The following is a 20,860-nucleotide window of genomic DNA, read 5'->3' as shown; positions in this document are numbered from 1 at the left end:
TACGCCTGGCCAGGCCCATTTAGGAAGACATTCCCATTTTAATTATTTCTGTTGACTCCTCCCCCTTCTTGGACTCTGTGTCCAGTGATCCTTGCTGTGCTGATCTTTGTGAATATCCGCTCTGGCCCCCAGAGTGGAGGTGGGCAAACAGAGGACAATAAAAGAATGAAAAAGAAATGTGTACACAATTATCTCTGATGATCTGTCAGACCTCTGTGGTGGGAGGGCTCTCTTGACCTTGCATCTGCTTCTCCCATTCAAAACGGCTGTGCTGGGACTCGCTGTCCACTGCAAATCAGAGAGCATCTATTTCTGGCCTCTGCTCCAACAAACCCACACTCAGTAAACTTTCAATCCTCCTACATTTCCCTTCCTAGGTAATGCAGAGTCCTGGGATCATCCTTTGAACATGTTCCGTCTGGTCCTCTGTGTTATTACTAGCAGAGGTCTGTACAGCCTTTCTCCCTGCTCTGCCATCCCATCTTGTTTTAATGGTAGTGGCTTTCCTTATAACAAACAATTACAGAAGAGTCCCAGGACATACTTTCAGAGGACTGGGACAATGCCATGATCTGTTCTGCAGATAACAATTCTATTCCTGAGATAGGGTTCTGCCTGCTATTAACCCAAATAAACCTTGACCATAGGACATCCGACAGCCATGTGATTTTCATTTTCATTCATGATTGTGTGGTGTCTGACCCACCATGTCATTAATTTATGGATATCAGCAACTTATCATCAGGTAGAAGCAGAAGACACAACCTGAACCCTGAATATTTCCTGGTGGTAGATATAATCCTGCCCATATGAATCTGCCCCTTAACCTGCCCTCCATCACAATCCATTGCTCACTTCTTCCCCATCTTCCTCTCCATCAGACTAGACAGTGTGCAATATCTCTTTTCAGACATAGCATACATGTTTGGGCAGCTGGCCACCCAAACTCAAGTTTATGTGCAGGGCTGTACCACTGTGGAAGGAACTTGTGTATCTTGCATGAAATACTAAACTGCAATGTCCTCAGCCTTCATTCTGCTCCTTTTAAGTGTGAAATCAGTAACTGCTTTTGAACTTCCTTTAAGTGTGAAATCAGTAACTGCTTTTGAACTTCCTTTAAGTGTGAAATCAGTAAGGGCTTTTGAACAGCAACTTGAATGTCATGGAAGATATTTCTAATATGAGAAAAATACATGTCATTTTGTTATAAAAGTTTTGGGTTTCTACAAAAGTAAAGGAATGGTGAATTCCTGGCTCACTTGTTAGAAGTCAACAAAGGAAAGTGAATGCATTTCCCAAATAAGAGAAAAGACTAAGGCTTTCTCTGTAAGTGTGGGTCTAAGCCAATAACAATTTCATGACGACAGCTTCCTAACTCACCAATTTGTTTTTAATGGTAGTAGCTTTTCTTATTACAGAAAACGCAGAAGAGTCATAGGACATACCTTTAGAGTACTCCAACAATGCAGTGATCTCTGTTGCAGGTAAAAGTCCTCTTCTTTAGATAGGATTCGGTTTTGCTATTGTTGTTGTTAAGTGTCATTAATTTGGTTCCAACTCACATCGACCCAGTATAGCATTTGTGAGGAATGTCTAGTGAGTTGGAACCGCCAACCTTGCCATTTAACCTGACGTATTGGCTGTGTTCTTTATCCCACAGCATCATACCAGGACACTGTGGCTTGCTTATACCCTGACAAAACTAAATAAACCTTAACCATAGGTCATCAAGCAGCCATGTGATGTGCATATCCCTTTGTGGTTGAGTGGGTCTGACTCACCAAGTCACACATTTATGGAAATCAGCATCTCATAATCAGGTAGAAGTAGTGTATACAAGTTGAACCTTGACTATGTCTTGATTGTCCATATAATCCTACTCATAGTACTCTGTCCCTTAACCTGTGCTCAGTCACAACCATACTCCCACATCTTCCAATTTCTCACACTACAGAGTGTGTATTGTCTGTTTTCAGACAATCCGAATTGGGGCAGTTGCGTCTCCATTATGCAAATTTTTGTGCAGGGCTGTACAACTGTGGGAGGAAATTGTGTATTTTACTTGCAGTAATAAATGGCTATGTCCTCATCCTCCACTCTGATGATTTTCAGTGTGAAATCTGTAACTGCCCTACTGCCAATGAACCTGTCTGGGACCCCAGTGAACCAAGTAGAAACTGATAGATCAGGAGACGTGCTGCTTGGCCTGGTTTCTGCTGGTGCCAGTACAAATAAGTCTTTCCATTACCATACACAAGGCTCTGAATAGACTTGCAGGTGAGGGTTGCTGTCTGTCCTAGTGTGATGGGCAGGCTGAGTGGAGTCTGGATCATCACAATATCCCCACATGTTGCTAAAATAATGAGCGAGAAGTCAAAGTTATATGCAAACATCATCAGCTGTTGTCACCATTCTTTCTGTTGCTATTATTATTTTATGAATCGAATATATTTTTTTAAATTTTTCTTTCATTATTTTTGATTCTTCATAGCTTGAATTATTCAATTTGCTTAATAAACCATCCTCCTATTTCATTCTTACTGTTTTATCACAAAACAAGCCCTGGCTCCTTCTCATTTCTTCCTCACATCTATAAATAAAACTGTATGTCCCTTCACCATACCTGCCAAATACATATATGGACCAGTGATGTCCCCAAAGCTGTCCCTACCAAACCCTTTTCTTTCTCATCTCCCCTAGGTCCTCACCAGGGATCCAGAGCAGTAAGAGCCCCAGGAGCTGAGCAGGGACCATCATTCTGAGAAGCTGAACTGAGGAATCCTGATAAGTAAGGGCAGATGAGAGCTTTTTATCTCAAATTTACAAATGCAGGTATTCCCAGGGGAACAATATGCAAATCCTGTGGTGAGCACAGTAGTGTGGAAAGTGTGTCTCCCCACTGAGCAAAGCATCATAAACTAGGTCTGTGTTTGGAAGAAGAGGTTAAGTCTTGGCTGCTCTCATGAGTGCTAACTGCTAACTGAGGAAACCTGAAGCCTAGACAAGACACATGGGGCACATAACTCTAAGAATGCATCAAAGACCCTGATGATGTGGAGATGGATGTCCTGTTTGCTTCCTATCCAGAAATCTAGAAAAACAAAGGGTTCATTTCCCCACAGTGTGTCTTTAAATTAGGGTATGCACTTGAGATGAAGTTTGTCTGATATGTATGATTACCAGGTTACCTGACTAACATTAGTGCTGGGGTGGCACTCTGAGTTAATGCACAGGACTGCAAAGTTGGTTTGAGGAGCAAAGTAGGTGGTTAAAGCTCACCAGCCACATATTTTTGTTATTAGTTGTTTTTGAGTTGTTTCTGACTCATACCGACCTTATCCTTGGTGGAATCACAAATTTCCCATTTGTTTGCCCTCCTCACAATCTGTTACGTTTAGCCTATTGCTACTGCCACAGAGCCAATCTATCTCATCATTGGTCTTCCTCTTTTTTGCTTACCTTCCTCTTTACCAAGCAAGAAGTAAGATGTCCTTCTTCAGGCACCAGTTCTGCCTAAAGTCAGAAGTATACTAGATAAATTCTTGACATCCTGGCTGTACTTCTTCTAACACAAAATTGTTTGCTCTTCAGGTAGTACATGGTACTATTAATATTCTCCCCCAACATCCTGACTCAAATGCATCAATTCTTCTATGGTTTTCTTAATTCACTGTCCAAGATTCAATGAGAAGTCACTGAAAATACCACACTGTGCATGAGGTGCACTTAAGTCCTCAAAGCAACAGCTTTGCTCTTGAAAATTTAAAGAGGTCTCCTGTAGCAGATTTGTCTAGTGCCATGTGTCCTTTGATTTCATGACTGCTGCTTCCAGTCTTGACAGTGGACCCAACCAAAAAGAGTTTTCCAGCCTTAGAGACTCTACAGGGCAGTTCTTCTCTATTCTGTAGCTATCAACAGCAAGATGCAAGAGTGAGAAACTCCATGCTGTTGGCCTTCCACTTAAAAAAGTAAAGGAAATAAAATAAAAATAGAAGATGACAGGACTTTAGTGAATAAACAGGTAATAAAACAGCTTCATGAAGACTTCACAGACTGGCAGGAAGATGATAGAGAATTTTTTTCTACATATTCTATGCACCTTCCCCGCTGTCACTGTATAGTTGACATGAAGAAGCAGCATTATTTACATTTTGGCATCTTTGCATGTGTCTTCTTTGTGAGCGAATTTTCATTATTAACAAAGAAAGTCAGTTTGCAAGTTATATCAGTTGAGTAAATGCTAACAAACTTTACAACAGTAATTTGAATATCATGAAAGATATTTCTAATATGAGAAAAATATGTAAGTATTTTTTTATAAAAGTTTTTGGGTTCTACAGGAGAAAAGGAATCATGAATTCTGAACTCACTTATTAAAAGTCAACAAAAGAAAGTGATGATATTTTCCAAAACAGAGAACAGACTTGAGGCTCTCGTTATTAGTGTGGTCACAGCTTCCTATCTCAACAGTTTTTTTTGTCTTTTAAGTTTTTGTTGTAAATTGAGTGATAGCTTACATGCGAGAAAATCAATTTTACACTTATTCTATCGTGTTTTGTTTATTGCAATGTTTACAATCCCCTCCATGCATTAACATTCAACAATATTTACTTCTATTTCCTCTATTTTTTTTTTTTTGTTTGTTTTTTATGTACACCCAAACATTCAGATATTTACAATCATTCAAACAAACAAGCCTGTCCCTCTTTGGGTATTGCACAGCCCTTCTGCATTGACGAGCTTAGAGTCCCAATCCATTCCATCTCTCCACATCATCATCTCTGCCTCCATCTCTGGCTTTGCCACTTCTCTGGATAGTGTTCCACACTCCACTCCCTCTCTTATCTCTTGATGGTTCCAGGGTCCTCCACTCTTGGACTGCAAGATCAACCACTCTCCTCTTTTTGCTACAAAACCTCTATCTTTACAGTGGCAAAAAATTGCAATCAGTCATGATAACATTTACTCACTATTGAATCATAAGAATCTGATCCCCATCTTGTTTCACCAGCCCCATCTAGACAGGATGAAAACATCTCTGTGGAGATTCTACATTCCCCCTCACTTTCTGAAACTAAACTCTGTCTTGAAAACTTGAAACCCAGTCACTTTGTGCATTTATAGCCCTCCCACCCCCATTTCAAGTAGCCAAAGTCTAAGTTGCCCAATCCTATCAATCCTGTTTACAGAGGAGATGGGAATGATCTTTGTTGTGAATAATCCTTCCCTTTGGTTGATATTTTAAACTACTACATCCAAAAGTATAGATCAAGTTCATCAAATTAAAGTGAATTGCAACTGTTTTCTTTATCACAAAATGTTTTTATTTTTCCCTTTCTTTTTCTATTCGAGTCCTGATCATCCAGCCATTGTAGCTATGTGAGATGAGTACTATCTGCAAGTATGGGCATTCTTGTGCATTTCCTCTCACTTCATATCAGCTGGACACTTCACTCTCCACTCTAGCCCTCTGTGGCTATGTCCTAGTCCATGGGATCAGGAGTCCCCATGTCTCTCCATACTGCTGGCCAGCCCGGTCTCACCATACTCTAGGTTGATGGGAGTCTATATAATTTAGTCGGACACAGCCTACATCTTCATTTCTGCTTTTCCCCACTTCTGCTCATCAGTAGACCAATGTGGTCACCAGCTTGATTATATGCCAGCTAACGTATTCCCTTTGAGTTTCAGTCTAGGAAGGGGGTTTGTCCTGAAGGGATCCAATTGGTTGCATTGGTGGCTCCCCTGTGGACAACTTAACAGGTTGGTTTTGTAGCATAATGGTTACGAATCTAGCTATGAACCACAAGGTCAGCAGTTTGAAACTACCAGCTGTTCCGCAGGAGAAAGACAAGGCTTTCTGCTCCTATAAAGATTTATAGCCTTGGAAACCCTGTGCAGGGTCACTATGAGTTGGAACCAACTCCACGGCACATAACCACCAACCAGCATTCCTTATCACAGAAAACACAAAAGAATTACAGGACATAAATTTAGAGTACTGGGACAATGCCATGATTTCTTCTGCAGATAACAATCCTGTTTTTCAGATACACTTCTGGCTTGCAATTGTTAAGTGCCATCAAGTTGGTTCCAACTCATAGCAACCCTGTAGAGGGTTCAAAGGAACAGCTACTGAGTTTGACCCACCAAGCTTGTGGCACAACCAGGCCTCCTGGTCAATTGACACTATACCACAACAGGACACAGAGACATGCTTAACCCTTGACAAAATCAAATAAACCTTGGCCTAGGGACATCCAGTAGTTATATGATATGCTCTTCCCTTTATGACTGAGTTGTGTCTGATTCAGCAAGTCATAAATTTATGGATATCAGCACCTTATCTTTAGGTAGAAGTAGTATACACAAGTTGAACAATGAATATGTCCTGGTGGCAGATATAACCCTGCTCATTTAAATCTGCCTCATAACCTGCCATCAGTCACAACCCAGTGTCTTGAGTTCTCCCACATCCTCTTCATAAAAATAGACAGTGTGCAATGTCTGTTTTCATACAAAACACACGTTTTGGCAGATGAGCCACTCCAACACAAGTTTTTGTGCAGGGCTATATCACTGTGTGAGGATCTTGTCTATATTGCAAACAGTAATAAACTGCAATATCCTCAGCCTCCACTCTGCTGATTTTGAGAGTGAAATCTGTAACTGCCCCACTGCCAATGAACCTGTCTGGGACCCCAGTGTGCCGGTTGGAAACAAGATAGATCAGGGGACGTGGAGATTGGCCTGGTTTCTGCTGGATCCAGTACAAATAGGTCTTTTCATCACTATGTACAAGGCTCTGACTTGACTTACAGGTGATGGTTGCTGGCTGTCCAAGTGTGATGGACAGGCTGAGTGGAGTCTGGGTCATCACAATATCCCCACTTGTTACTAAAGTAATGAGAGAAAAGTCAAAGTTATGTGCAAACATCATCAGTCATTTTCATGATTCTGTTACTATTATTATTTCATGGATTGAATACATATTTTTTTTAAATTTTTGCTTTCATTATTTTTGATTCTTCTCAAATCAAAATATCTAGTTTGACTAAACCATCCTGGTTCCTTCTCATTTCTCCCTCACATCTACAAAAAAAAGTGTTTTATGTCATTCCTAAAGGATAAAATGTGTGCATTCAACACACCTACAGAATCCATCTGTGAACCAGTGATGTCCCCAAAGCTGTCCCTCCCAACCCCTTCTCTTTCTCATCTCCTCTAGGTCCTCACCAGGGAACCAGAGCAGTAAGAGCCCCAGGAGCTGAGCAGGGACCACCATTCTGAGAAGCTGAACTGAGGAGTCCTGATAAGTAAAGGCAGATGAGAGCTGATTTTTTATCTCAAATTTGCAAAGGCAGGTTTTCCCAGGGGAACAATATGCAAATCTTGTGGTGGGAACAATAGCTTGGAAAGTGGCAAGTGTGTGGCCCCTCTAATCAAAACATCATAAACTCTGTCTGTGTTTGGATGAAAAGAGATTAAGTCTTGGCTGCGCTCATGAGTGGTAAGTGCTGACCGTGGAAGACTGAATGTCTAGAGAGGAGTCCTTGCTCATGGCTCTGTCACTGTAAGAATTCACCAGAGACCCTGATGATGTGGAGATAGGTGTCCTGTTTGTTTCGCATTCAGAATATCTTGAAAAACAAAGGACTCATTTCTCCATAGTGGATCTTTAAATAAGGGGATGAATTTAACATTAAGTTTCTTTGATATCTACCATTGCCAGGTTAACTTTCTAGAAATGTCACATGCCAATTTTAGAAACTATCTTTTCCTTAGACCCAGTTAATTACCTTTTAAAAGAGTGTTCAAATCAAAGAACTTAACATGGAGGTTAAAACTGTCCTTATTGGTAGAGGATTTATAGCCAAAATAAAAAAAGAATTAATTTCATACCTCACAACTGAGAGTAATTGCAACACTTGGTAAGCATTTGTTATAATCTGCTGTAGCATAAAATATAATATTAGGAAGTCATAATGCTGTTTATCAAAAGAAAATCAGAGACGTCTCTTTCTCTTTTTCATAGGATTGAGTCTCACTTGTCATGTAAAATAAAGAACTTGCAAGGGCTCCAATATCTTATTTTAATGTGAGAACATAGGTCACTTTCTTGGCCTGTGTTTTGTGCTTCCTCAGCCACGAGGCCACAGTTCAAAAGGAGGCTTCATAAATGGGAGCATGATAAATGGGTCTTGGGTCCCATTTAAATTTCTCAAAGTAGTCTGTCACTATTACTGACATCTCTGTGGGCATTCATTTAAGGGTGGTTAGATCTCAGGGGCACTATCCACCCAGCACCTTGACTGGAAAAGAATCAACTGAGGAACTGAGTGGTGAGTTGGTGCATGGATCATCTTTCCACAAAGCTATATTTACACATTAAATGTATTCCATTTTGTATGTTTTGTTCCTTTGTGCTTTTCTTATAATGCTATAAAATAAAAAGCTATGTCTTACTCTTGAAACTTTCTGCCTTCCAAAATATCCATTAAGGGGTCTTGCTAGCACAGTAATAAAGTTCTGGGGATGGAGCCAAATGATCTCCAATTTGAACCCAGCAGTGCACACTGGAGGAGATTTGACTGTCCATGAAGATTTGTGTTTGTTGCTGTGAAGTGCTGTCAAGTTGGTTTTGACTCATAGTGACCTTATGTACAATGGATGGAAACACTGCTCAGTCCGATGTCATCCTCACAATTGTTATGCTTGAGTCCATTGCTGCTGCCAGTGTACCGATCCAACTGGTTCAATGTTTCCTCCTTTACACTGACACTCCACTTTGTCAAGCTTGATGTACTTTTCTAGGGACTGGTTCCTCCTGATAATATGTCTCAGGTTCAAGAGTTGAAGTCTTGCCATCCTGCCTTCAAAGAAGCATTCTGGCTTTACTTCCTCCACCATGGACTCGTATGTTCTGGTAGTTCATCAAACTTTTAATATTCTTCTCCAACACCATAACTCAAATGCATCAGTTCTTCTATGGTTTTCTTTATTCGTTGTCTAACTTTCCCATGCAAATAAAGTTATTGAAAATACCATGGATTAGGTCAGGTACACTTTAGCCCTCAAGCTGACATCTTTGCTCTTGAACACTTTAAAGAGGTCTTGTGTAGATGACTTGTCTAATGCAATGTGCAGTGTGATTTCTTCTTGACTGTTGCTTCCATGAGTCTTGATAGTGGATCCAAGAAAATGTATTCTTCAGCCTTCAAAACTTTATAGGTCAGTCACCAGGAGACAGAGAGAGGGAAGCTAGGGACTGAGTCATCACAATGTCTCCCATGACGTCTAAAGTTGGAAATGAAACACAGAGTCACCAGTATGATCTGGACCATAAAATACTGTCTTTCCAGAAGACCTAATCTATAATCCAAATAAGCCAATATTTATTCATTTTTCTTGCCTAATAAAGGTCTTCAGGTCCCAGGACCTAAAAACATTGAAAAAACATTTGACTGAGAGAACCATCCCTATTGCCCTCACCTGGGAGCCAGAACACTAGCAGGCAGAGTAGCTGAGCTGGGCCTTCCATGGTTCACTCTGTGCCCCAAGTGAGACAGATCTTCCCCTGAGTGCAGACCCAGCATTCATATGGGCTCTGGAGGACCAGAGGGACTGGAAGAAATATGCAAAGCAGGTGGGTGGGGCCAGCTGGGCTTCCAGCTGCAGAGAGGCTTTGTCTGCTCTCCTCTGCACATGAGCAACCATCCTCAGGAGGCCCAGTCAGAAAAGTCTTAGACTCAGATTCACAATAGAATTTCCAAGGGTCACTGAATTTAACCCTTGTATAATGCACTGGACCACAAAGTTGGTTTGAACCACAAAGGAGAGGGTTCAACCTCATCAGGGACTCCTTTGAGTCCCTATGAGTGGAAATCAACTCAATGGAACTTAAAAACAAAAAGAAAAGCAAAATTTATTAACATAGGTTCAATCAAATGGTATTTCTCACAAGCCTGTTGAGCACAAGATTGAGGCTCAGTTGTTAGAGGTCTAATGGAGTTGACTTGAGTGAAAAAGCCTTTGGAGGAAAACATGCTTGCAGAATTCAGGTCTATGGAAGAAAGTATTAGACTGAATACAGGACAGTTAAACATTTAACAGCATATTGTGGAGAGCAGAGGACCTCTTTAATTGCTTTAAAAATTAGAATGTTTTCTGTAGCAAGAAAGATTTTAAAAAGCTGATGAATAAAATCCAGAATGAAGATTTGACAGCTGGGCTTAAAGAAAATATTGAATGCTGAGAAAAGATACTATCTTGCTTGTGGAAACCTGAGACCCTAAAACATGGGGTAGGAACACTGAGTAGATATATACTCTCAAGATTGTTGATCCCTAGATGCTCATGAGTCTTCATGGGCAGCAAATAGGTGCTTCTTGGCATCTACATTCAGAAAAGCAGAAAACTTGGAGCAGGAGACCAAGTGTGGTTATTTCATACAAAAGTCATAATTCCCCTATTCTGGGAACTGGTCAGTTTACAAACCCAAACCTATTTGTTAAATGGATGTCTGGTTCCTCTAGAGGAATGGTCATGTAACATGATGACAAACATGTCCTGTAATGATCCCTTTGTTGTTGTTGTTGTTATGTGCCATCGAGTCAGTTCCGACCCATAGCGACCCTGTACAGGGTTTCAGAGGGTGTAAATCTTTACGGGAGTAGAAAGCCTCATCTTTCTCCCACGGTGCAGCTGGTAGTTTTGAACCACTGACCTTAAGGTTCGAAGCCCGATTCGTAACCACTACACTACCAGAGCTCCTTTAGTAGTCCCCAAATGGAACTCTGTCCTTACAACTGCACACTGAGGAAAGAGAATCACAGATAGTGTGTGTACTGGTGTATATAGGATCTAAGTTGGCATTGATACTAATTAATACAGTGCCTTGGGCTCCTGGAACCCAGGTAGAGGAAAAAATTGAACTTAAGTGTTTTAAAAGGTTTATGTTTGACCACCCTATGGATATTAGTTTCTCCTGCCTAAGGAGCTCTGGTAGCATAGTGGTTACGAATTGGGCTGGGAACCGCAAGGTCAGCAGTTCGAAACTACCAGCTGTTCTGCAGGAGAAAGATGAGGCTTTCTGCTCCCATAAAGATTTACAGCCTTGGAAACCCTGTACAAGGTCTCTATGAGTCGGAACCGACTCCACGGCACACAACAACAACAAAATTAGTGTAAAATAGGCATATACATGTGATAGGAATATTTGAAATTATTATCACAGAGAGCTTGTAATCCTGCCTTCAGCCTATACTTGATTGGATTTGCTAAAAGGGATTTACAATTTGCCCGGAGAAATTTGGAGTTTTGCTTTAAGCCTTTGTACAGTATGTGGCTTTTGTAGAATCCAGAACCCCACCCAAAACCTTCAGACTTGGGACATTTGCATTTCCGAAGACAAGCAGACCAACCTAGAATTGCTGGGAGAGCAGGATTTTAAAGCAGAGGAAAAAAGCGGACAGTTTGGTGTTTTCAGTTCTGGAGGCATCAAGGCAAGTCCGTCCATCAAAGAAAACCTCCTACTAGGACTGAAAGTTCAAAGGATCCTCTGTTCCATTGCTCATTGGTGACCTCTTGGATTGACTTGTGCGTGGAATTGGGTGAAATGCAGCAATGAAGACACAGGCTGAGTTTGAACATGTTCCATTTGTACCCACTAACCTTGAGGTAAGGGAAACAGGAAGGTTGGCTGGTTTGAAGTTTAGGTAGTTTTATGAACTCCTGACCCTAAAGGCCCTGACCTAGCTCCTTGACTCTAGCACTGAGAATGAAGAGGTAGCTGCTTTGATGTGCAGTGAGGTGTGTGTGAACTCCCAAACTTGTAGCTGGTACCCATTTGACTTAGCTTGGCTGGCTATAGTGGTTTTTATTAAGTGCCATCAAGCGGTTTCAACTCATAGCGTCTGAGAAGCAGCTGGTGAGGTTGAACTGCCAACTTTATGATTTAAACTGACCTTGCAGTCCAACACATTACCCCACAGCACCACACCAGGACTCTTCATGGGTGGCTAAGGTAGAGCTGACCAAAACCTGACTGGATGAAGATAAAGATGCTTGATAGTCTGAGCAAGTGTTAACTGCTACAGTTTGATGGACTAGACTTTTGCTTATGAATGCAGTTTCTCAAAAGTCCACCTGGAATGGAAGATTCTACATATTAAGTAACATGCTTGTCTCCTCAGGGAACTGGGTTGATAGAGACAGGAAATTTAGACAACAGCTTTTAAAAATGGAGGGTTATAGAGTCATGAAGTGACTGACGAACAATCTTTCATAGGTGTGCTTAGTTTCAGAGTGAGGGGATATGGTAAAATCTCCACTGACTAGCTTTCCTCTTTTCTGGATGGGTCTTGTGAGAGGGTGTGGGAAGTTATGCTTATAGAAATTTATGATTTCAATTGTGAGTAATTGTTAGTAGGATTCATTGTGTTTGTCAAAACTGTAATTGTAGAAGATGTGTAACTAAAAGGAGGGAGTAGTTTTCTTTCATTTCAGGATCCAATGATCCCAGGACCATCAGGAAGGAAAAGCATGAGTGGAGCCTGGGGTTCCTGCCTGGAAAAGTGGCAGCAGCAGAGAAGGAGGCAGAGGCGGTGGCGGGAAAGTCAGAGCAGCTATGGACACTTGGCCCATGGACTGAGTAAATGCTGTGCATCTATGGGCAGGAGGCTGGCTTACAGAGGGTGCCCTTTGTTCATTTATATGAATACATATATTTTGTTTTGTTTTGTATGTGTGCATCAAATATTTTCACCTTGTTCATTAGTGACATATAAGATGTAAAAGGGGCCTGTGCGGAGAACTGACAAAGGTAACATCCCTGATAATCCCAGTGCTACAACAAAAATAAGACACACACAAATAACAGGGAAACAATGATTCATCCTAATAAGCATGAAAAAGGGAATGGAAACTTAAACAGGAATGAGCAAATAGTGAAAAAGAAAAATAATAATTCTATAATGCAATGATATTAAACATAATTAAAGAATTCAGGAAAATACTTTTAATAAGTGCTAAAAGAAAAAAAAAAAAAAACCCAAAAAATCTGAAAAAGGAAATATTGCAACCAAATAGAGTCAATAACTGAAATAGCAAAGACAATAGAAAGATTTACAAGACATTTAATCAACCAGAAAGATCACTGAAGTTGAGGATAAAGAGTTAAAATTCTAGATCCTGAAGAATAACAAGAAAGGAGGCTCAAGAAGGTTAAGCAGAGTTTCATTAAACTAGAACAACAACAAAAGGTCTAATATATACAACATGAGAATCCAGAAGGAGATGTGAGAGACAAAGGTGTAGAAAGAATATCTGAAGAAACAATGACAATTTCCCCAGTCAACTGAAGGACATGAATCTACAAATCCAGGAAGCTCCAAGAACCCCAGTAGAATCAACCCAAAGAGTTCTAATTGAAGACACATTACAGTTAAACCCACTAAAATCTACTGCCAACAATTTGATTCCAAGTCACCACGACACTATAGGACATAGAAGAACTGTCCCATAGGGTTTCTAAGGTTGCAAATCTTTAGGGAAGCAGATTGCTACATCTTTCCACCTTGGAGCAGATATTGGGTTCAAATGACTGTTCCTTTGGTTATCACTGGGCACTCTAACCAATGTGCAACAAAGGCTCTGACATCATAGTTAAGACCCCAAAATTGGAAGACAAAGACAGAATCAATAAGGCAATGAGAAAGAAGCTAACAATCCCACACCCATGATCCCCTATAAGAGTAAGGACTGTTTTTTGTTGTTGTCTTTTTTAACGTCCGAAGCTTCGGACACCAGAAGGCAATTGAATAATATCTTTAAAGTTCTAAATGGAAAAAAGCAAAGCAAAAACCTGTCTACCGAGAATACTCCACCCAGGAAAGCGATCCTCCAGGAATAAGGGTGATATTAAAACATTCCCAGACAACCAATAAAGGAGACAGTTAATATCCACCAGAATGGCTCTAAAAAACAACAAGGAAAAAAAAAAAAAAAAAAGGAGCTCTGCAGATGGAAGGGTAAAGTGATTCAAATATAAACACTAAAGAAAATAGCATAGTAAAGAAAACGTGTGGTCAATTGTAAGAGCTTGTAATAAGTATTGAATTTTGATCATTCTAAATCCTTTGTTTCACATGTTTTTAATAACGACTGTATGAAACATAAGAATAAAAGTATGTTATGGTGAACTATTTGCATGAAGTACAAATAGTAATAAAAACAACAAAAGAGGGGAAGAATTATGTAGATAAAAAATATTTTGCATGTTACTGATATATCTGTAGAACTAAGAGTCACATTAAGTTATATTATTCAGTAAATCTGACAAACTTTGTTAACTACCACTTTCTAGATTCTGCTATGCTTCCCCTCAAAGTCTAGGCACTGACCCTGGGGTCTCATATTAAGGTAAGATTAATTGACTATGTGTGTAATTTATTTTTGTTACAGTGTTTATTGCATGGTTTATTTATGTTTTTTCTATAAATATTAAGTACTGTGATTTATGTCATCAGGTATCAAACAGATTTCATAAGAAAAAAATGAAAAAAGAAAAGAAAACACAGCACTCACAAACCTAGAAACTATAACATTTTTAGACTACAGAAAATGTAAATTTTATAGGTTGTAATAATTTATTCCTAAGTATTAGAACAATTGTTCATTATTAAGGTCTTTGAACTCTACCAATAATATATATATATATATATAAAATTAAGCACTCCATTTTGGTGGATTATATAGAGACAAGCATTGCAAGAAAATTTCTATAGCCATTGTTGTTGTTGTTGTTGTTAAATGACCTCGAGTTGGTTCTGACTCACAATAACCCTGTAGAGTGTTTACAAGGAGAGTCTGATGGGTGTGAACCACTGACCTTATGGTTAGCAGTCCAGTACTATTCCTAAAATGCCACATGAAAACCCCTCCTCCAGCCATGTTTTATTATTTTTTATGAGTATAAATAGTTTATTCTGGACACATTTAATTCATTAAATAATATATTGGATACAGTTGTGTTGAGCATTGGTGTGTATGGATAGCTTCAGTGGTAGTTAAACTTGTAAGATATTCTAAATACATGTTTTTGTTGTTGTTATTAATGGCCCTTGATTCATAGTGAATCTTTATAGGAATTCAGTGGAGTGACTGGTGGGATTTTTATAGTTAGAAGTCTAATATTTCTCCTATAGAACTTCTTAATATCTATGTAAGATACATTGTATTATTTTATTCAAAAACCTTTATTTCTATTTATTGCTTACATTTTATATCCTTAGAAATCTGTTCCAAAGTATTTTATTTATGCATTTCATTTTAATTTTTTTTCAAGTTTTTACTGTGAATTGAGTGAAAGTTTACAGGGCAGATCATCAGTTTTACATTCAATAAATCTTATATGTCGTTTTACTACAAAAAACATAATCACCTCCATATATAATCAGTTAACATTATTTCCCTCTATTCATTTTAGCTTTTTTTTTTTTTTTTAAATAAAAACAAACAACACTCAGGTATATGTAATAATTTAAACCACCAAAGGGCACATTCTGCAAGCCTGCCTCTTGGCCCTCAGCACTCAGTCTTTCTTTTTCCATGAATCTCTCTCTCTCTCTCTCTCTCTCCATGTCCTCATCTCTGCATCCAACTCCGGTGTCATGGCTTCTCTGGATTGGGTTCTGCATTCAGTTTGTGCTCTTTTCCCTGTATGGTCCTAGAGTCCTCTTTTCTGGACTGTAAGATTAACTACTTCCCTGTTTTTATTATAAATTTTCTACCTTTACTATTGTGACAGTCACAATTAGTCATGAGAACAATTACTCACTATTGAATCATAGTCATCTTAATCCCATCTCTTTTCATCAAAGCCATCCAGACAAGATGAAAAGTATTCAGTGGGGACACTATCTTCCCCTGCACACTTAATCTACACTCTCTCTTGAAATCTTGTAAACCATTCACTTTGTGCCTTTGTTGCCCTCTCATTTTAGGTAGCCAATGTCTAAGTTGCCCATCCCTATCTACCCTGTATACAGAAGGGATAGGATGGATACTTGATGTGAAGTCTCCTTTCCTCTCTGTTGGTATTTTGAGCTACCACATCCATGAGTATAGGTGGAATTCATCAAATTGTAGCAATTTACCCTTGTTTCCTTTCCCTTTTAACTTTTGACAAAATGTTTCTAAGTATATCTGTGGATATTTAGTGATTTTATTAGTCTGCTTTTCAATAATACTAGTTAATAACAAACCACTCAGGAGCTCAGTAGCTTATATCACCAAGCATTTGTTTTCATAGTCACGGAGGACCACGTTAATAATGATTGACTTATACAGCTAGGACTTAGCAGGATGATTCTGCTGCAGGTTGGTCAAGTGTGTTTAGAGCCTATGGATTATGTTTGATCTCGGGTTAACAATAAAGGGGCAGTGATTACCCAGGGTGCAACATTCTCAAGGTGAATTTCAAGAGTGAATGTCTTAGGTATCTAATGCTACTAGAACCAAAATATCACAAGTGAGTTGCTTTAACAACCAGCAGTTTATTGTTTCACTGTTTAGGAGGCTAGAAGTCCACCATTTACAGTGCTGGCTCTAGAGGAAATTGTCATCCTTGTTATCTCTAGGAAAGGTCTTTGTCACCTGTCAACATCTATAAATCCTGTAGTCTTCACTAGTCCTTAGAGAGCCCCATACATCATGACCTCAATCTTGCCCTGGATCTAGGAGTTACAAAGTGTACGGACCCCAGGTCCAAATGATGTCCTCCCCTCCTGGATTTTCTGACTTGGTGACAGTAGAGCACACTGAACTCTGCTAGTGAGCAGTGGATTTCTGCTTTCAGATTTCAAGAGAGATTGACTTAAGATACAGCCTAACCCTGTGGAGTCTATCTGACCTATTTAACATCATAGAATGAGGATTTACAACACAAAAGGTAAGTACATGAGATCAGGCCTGATCACCCCAAATCACATCATGTGGGTCACTGAACCATATTAGATCTCATCCTGGAGACAATAACTACAGATTAACTGTGAAACTCCTGAGACTTCTGGTTGAGCCCAGTTGGCACAAATCCAGAATTATTACTGTGAATAAAATCCTCAACTTAGTAATGTAACTCAATTTAAGTCAAAAGAAATCCAACCAAAACGTATATACTTTTTACCTTTTTTACTTTAGTAATTTCTCAACTTGCTAAAACACTTTAACCCATGTAATTTTTTAAGGTATTTGAGTAGAATTTTGGTAATTATACTTTAGAATTCTTATATTTAAAATGTTTCCAAGTTTAGGACTGCACAAATTGGAAATTAAAGTTGAGTGTATTTTTACAACATGGATAGAAATTAAAATATTTTATAGATGTCCTCATTGGAGATAAAAGGCAGGACTCTTTAACTGATGTATATATCCACTTCACCTGACTTTTTAAAACATATACAAATGATCTGGACTCTTGCCAAGTGCATGTTTCCAACAGCAGTTCTATGGAGAGACCTGCAACTTTGCATTTGTAATAAAGTCCCACTGATGTCCAAGATGCTACTGAATTCTGGAGAAAATGCAGCAGCAAGTTGTGAGCATTTTAGTCTGTTGTTCATGATTAACAGCATTAATAGTCTGTTGTTGTTGTTTTAAATTAAGACACATCTTCAAGTTGTTTAAAGTAATTTCTTTGTATTGGATACAATGTTTTCAGTTTTTTTCTGTTCATGAAATGATTTAATGGTGTTTTATTTCTATGTTTACCAACTTACCCAAGTTTGGTGATGGTCTTCAGTGCTATTGACTAGATTCTGACTCACAGCGACCTGATATCAGGTTTCCAAGGAGCACTGTTGTATTTAAACTGATGACCTAGTGGTAAGAAGTCAAGTGCTTATTGTACATTACCAATTTCCTGAATATATTTGAAGCAAATCTAAGAATAGTCTAGGCCTTTCCAGGCTGCAAACTTTTGAGAGTCAGGGTAATAGTGACATTGCTGGTGTCTTCTATCATCTTCAACTTTTCCATGTAGCCTTGAAGTACATTTCACAAAACCTTTTTACTCTATAGCCTCCTGTAGTGTTGCCAAAAATGGACCATCCCATAGAATGGATCAGACAGAAGGAAAGGATTCATTACTGTACATCAGCGCCTTCAGGCAGACCCTCAGACAGAAATTAAGAAAACAGACTTCACAGTGAGAACATCAGCACCTGTAGCCCTGGAAGCCAACACAGGTCTGAAAACCATGGAGTTAGGGACCCGATACCCTTAGTACAGCTGCACTTGGGCTCCGGAGAATTATGTAAGAAGCACTCATTTTCAGTATCTACTTCCCTGTCAAGGAGAGTCCCAAGGGTTTTGAAAGTTGTTTAGATTCTAATTATCAAAACAGAATTGTTATAACAGCTCTGCTTTGAATATTAAGAATGGCTTCACTTTTAAAATATGAACTCTGATACTAAACCCCAACATTATAATTTCTGTCCTTCATAAAGTTAGGACAGGCACTGTCTATGTCTATGTTACTGGGACTAAGGAGAAGGAATGAGAGTAGGGATGTGGAGGAGTCAACCTAGCCGCTTCAACAAAATAAGTCATGACATTCACAGAGTGGTTGCATCTGAAAAGACACAAGCAGAAAGACACAAAGAGAAGCAGCTGAGAGACCAGCCCCACCCATCTGCTCCCTGGGGTGGTGGGGTTTATGTTCAAACATGTAACACTGTGGGAGGGTAATTATAACCCTGCTGACAGTAATAAGATCCAAAATCTTCAGCTTTCAGGCTGTTGATAGAGAGAGTGAAGTCTGTCCCAGACCCACTCCCACTGAATCGGTCTGGGATGCCATTGGCCCTGTAGGATGCAGCATAGATGAGGAGCCTGGGAGCCTGCCCAGGTTTCTGCTGATACCAGTGTAAGGCACTGCTAATACTCTGACTGGATTTGCAGGTGAGGGAGACTCTTTCACCAGGAGACAGAGAGAGGGAAGCTGGGGACTGCGTCATCACAATGTCTCCCATGGCATCTGAAGTTGGAAATAAATCACAAAGTCACCCATTTGATCTGGACTATATATACCACATTGTCTTCCTAGCATTCCCAATCTGTAATCCAAATAAACCAATATTTAACTTTATTTTTTTGTCTTGCCTAGCAAAGGTGTTAGATTCCAGGATCTAAAAAAACTCGGAAAGTCTTCACTGAGAGAACCAACCCTATTGCCCTCACCTGGGAGCCAGAACACTAGCAGGCAGAGAAGCTGAGCTGGGCCTTCCATGGTTCACTCTGTACCCCAAGTGAGACAGATCTTCCCCTGAGTGCAGACCCAGCATTCATATGGGCTCTGGAGGACCAGGTGGACTCAGAGGAATATGCAAAGCAGGTGGGTGGGGCCAGCTGGGCTTCCAGCTGCAGAGAGGCTTTGTCTCCTCTTCCATGCACATGAGCAGCCATCCTCAGGAGGCCCAGTCAGAAAAGACTTAGATCAGACTCAGGGCAGAATTTAACCCTTGTATAAAGAGCTCTGGTAACTTACTGGTTATGAAATGCTCTGCTAAACTCAAGGTCAGTAGTTTGAAACTACCAGCTGTTCAAGGTAGAAAGATGTCATGCTTTCTGATGCCATAAAGATTTACAGTCTTGGAAACCCTCTATAGGGTCTCTATGATTCGGAACTGACTCCAAGGCACACCACCACAATGCACTGGACTGAAAGGTTACTTTGAATCAGAAGGTCAGCTGTTGAAATGCAGGAGCTACTCTTGAGTCAGATCTGACTCGATATCACTTAAAAACAAAAACAAACATTATCAGCCAAGGCTCAATCAAATGCAATTTCTCACAAGCCTGTTGGGAAGAAAAGAAAAGCCTGAGATTCTTGCTTTCTCTCTCTCAAACACACTTAGAGTTTCTTGTGGTTCATGAAAGGATCTCCATAAAATCAGGATGGGATTAGAACTTTTTCTTCCAGCATAAGCCTTTAGTTTGCTTTGCAATCTTCCTTAAGGCACCTGCAGAAGCCTCATAGTGTTTGAGATTTAATAAGAAGAAACATTCAACCAGACCAAGGAGAGTGGGTGCAAAAGTAACAGACAACCAGAAGCCTCCATTAGGGTCATGTGATGCCATTTCATTTCAGACAAACTAGGGTCTAATCGTCTCTCCATTCCATAAAGGACATTCATGTTATCAAATTCATCTGTGTCACAATCTCAGAAACCCATGCTCATATCCTAGGTCTACTAGATGGAAATCTACTCTAGGTTTCCTTTATGTTCCTAAGCACTTTGAGTAAATGCTGATATGAGCTATGTCCAAGGACAGATGTCCCACCACAGAGGATAAGAGGCTGCTTCTCATGTATATAATTAATTTCTTATTTTTATTTTGCTTCCCCATTTTTTTCAGTAACTCTCAGAAAACAGCTTTATCAATACTATGCCAAATTTTAGTGAACTGTCATCCATTTATGTATTAGAGTTTCATCCAGTCACAGATGAGTTGTTTAGAGTCACAAACCCTAAAGTCAAACCCTGTGGATTCATGAAGCTGCTTTTCAAACTGGTTGTGTGACTGATCAAGCCACTTCACCTTTCTTTGCCTTGGTTTTCATCTTTCTGAAAATATGTTTTTTCCCCTCACAATGCTGGTTTCTAATTAAGCAAGAAAAAGCAGAACTGTATGAAGAACTCAATGTATGTTGTCATTAGTTGAATTTAATATGATTACAGTATTTTAATTATAATTGTCATGAAGATCAGACTGAATAACTTAGCAGAGTCACCTAGAAAACAGCTTTAAGTCCAATGAAAGAAGGTTTCATCATCAGCCATGTTGTGTCTGTTAACTT

The 20,860-nt window shown here is 39.6% G+C and overlaps 3 gene segments (V, D, J or C); all 3 read right to left on the bottom strand.

Moving 5' to 3' along the window:
• Nucleotides 1-2,058: 2,058 nt before the first annotated feature.
• Nucleotides 2,059-2,757, bottom strand: LOC102827513. The segment is given in 2 exon segments: nt 2,059-2,353; nt 2,709-2,757. Coding segments are annotated over 2 exon segments (344 nt in total).
• A 3,814-nt stretch (nt 2,758-6,571) lies between these two features.
• On the bottom strand, nt 6,572-9,541 carry LOC102827132. The segment is given in 2 exon segments: nt 6,572-6,897; nt 9,493-9,541. Coding segments are annotated over 2 exon segments (375 nt in total).
• Nucleotides 9,542-17,851: 8,310 nt separating this feature from the next.
• Nucleotides 17,852-19,288, bottom strand: LOC102823327 (the record flags this gene model as incomplete). The annotated part of the segment is given in 3 exon segments: nt 17,852-17,877; nt 18,764-19,036; nt 19,240-19,288. Coding segments are annotated over 3 exon segments (348 nt in total), but the record flags the coding sequence as incomplete, so codon positions are not given.
• Nucleotides 19,289-20,860: the final 1,572 nt, after the last annotated feature.

Source organism: Chrysochloris asiatica, unplaced genomic scaffold, assembly GCF_000296735.1.
Source record: "Chrysochloris asiatica unplaced genomic scaffold, ChrAsi1.0 scaffold00526, whole genome shotgun sequence".
Classification (NCBI taxonomy): Eukaryota; Metazoa; Chordata; class Mammalia; order Afrosoricida; family Chrysochloridae; genus Chrysochloris; species Chrysochloris asiatica.
Note: the sequence above shows the minus strand (reverse complement) of the source record. Positions and strands in the feature narration are given on the sequence as shown.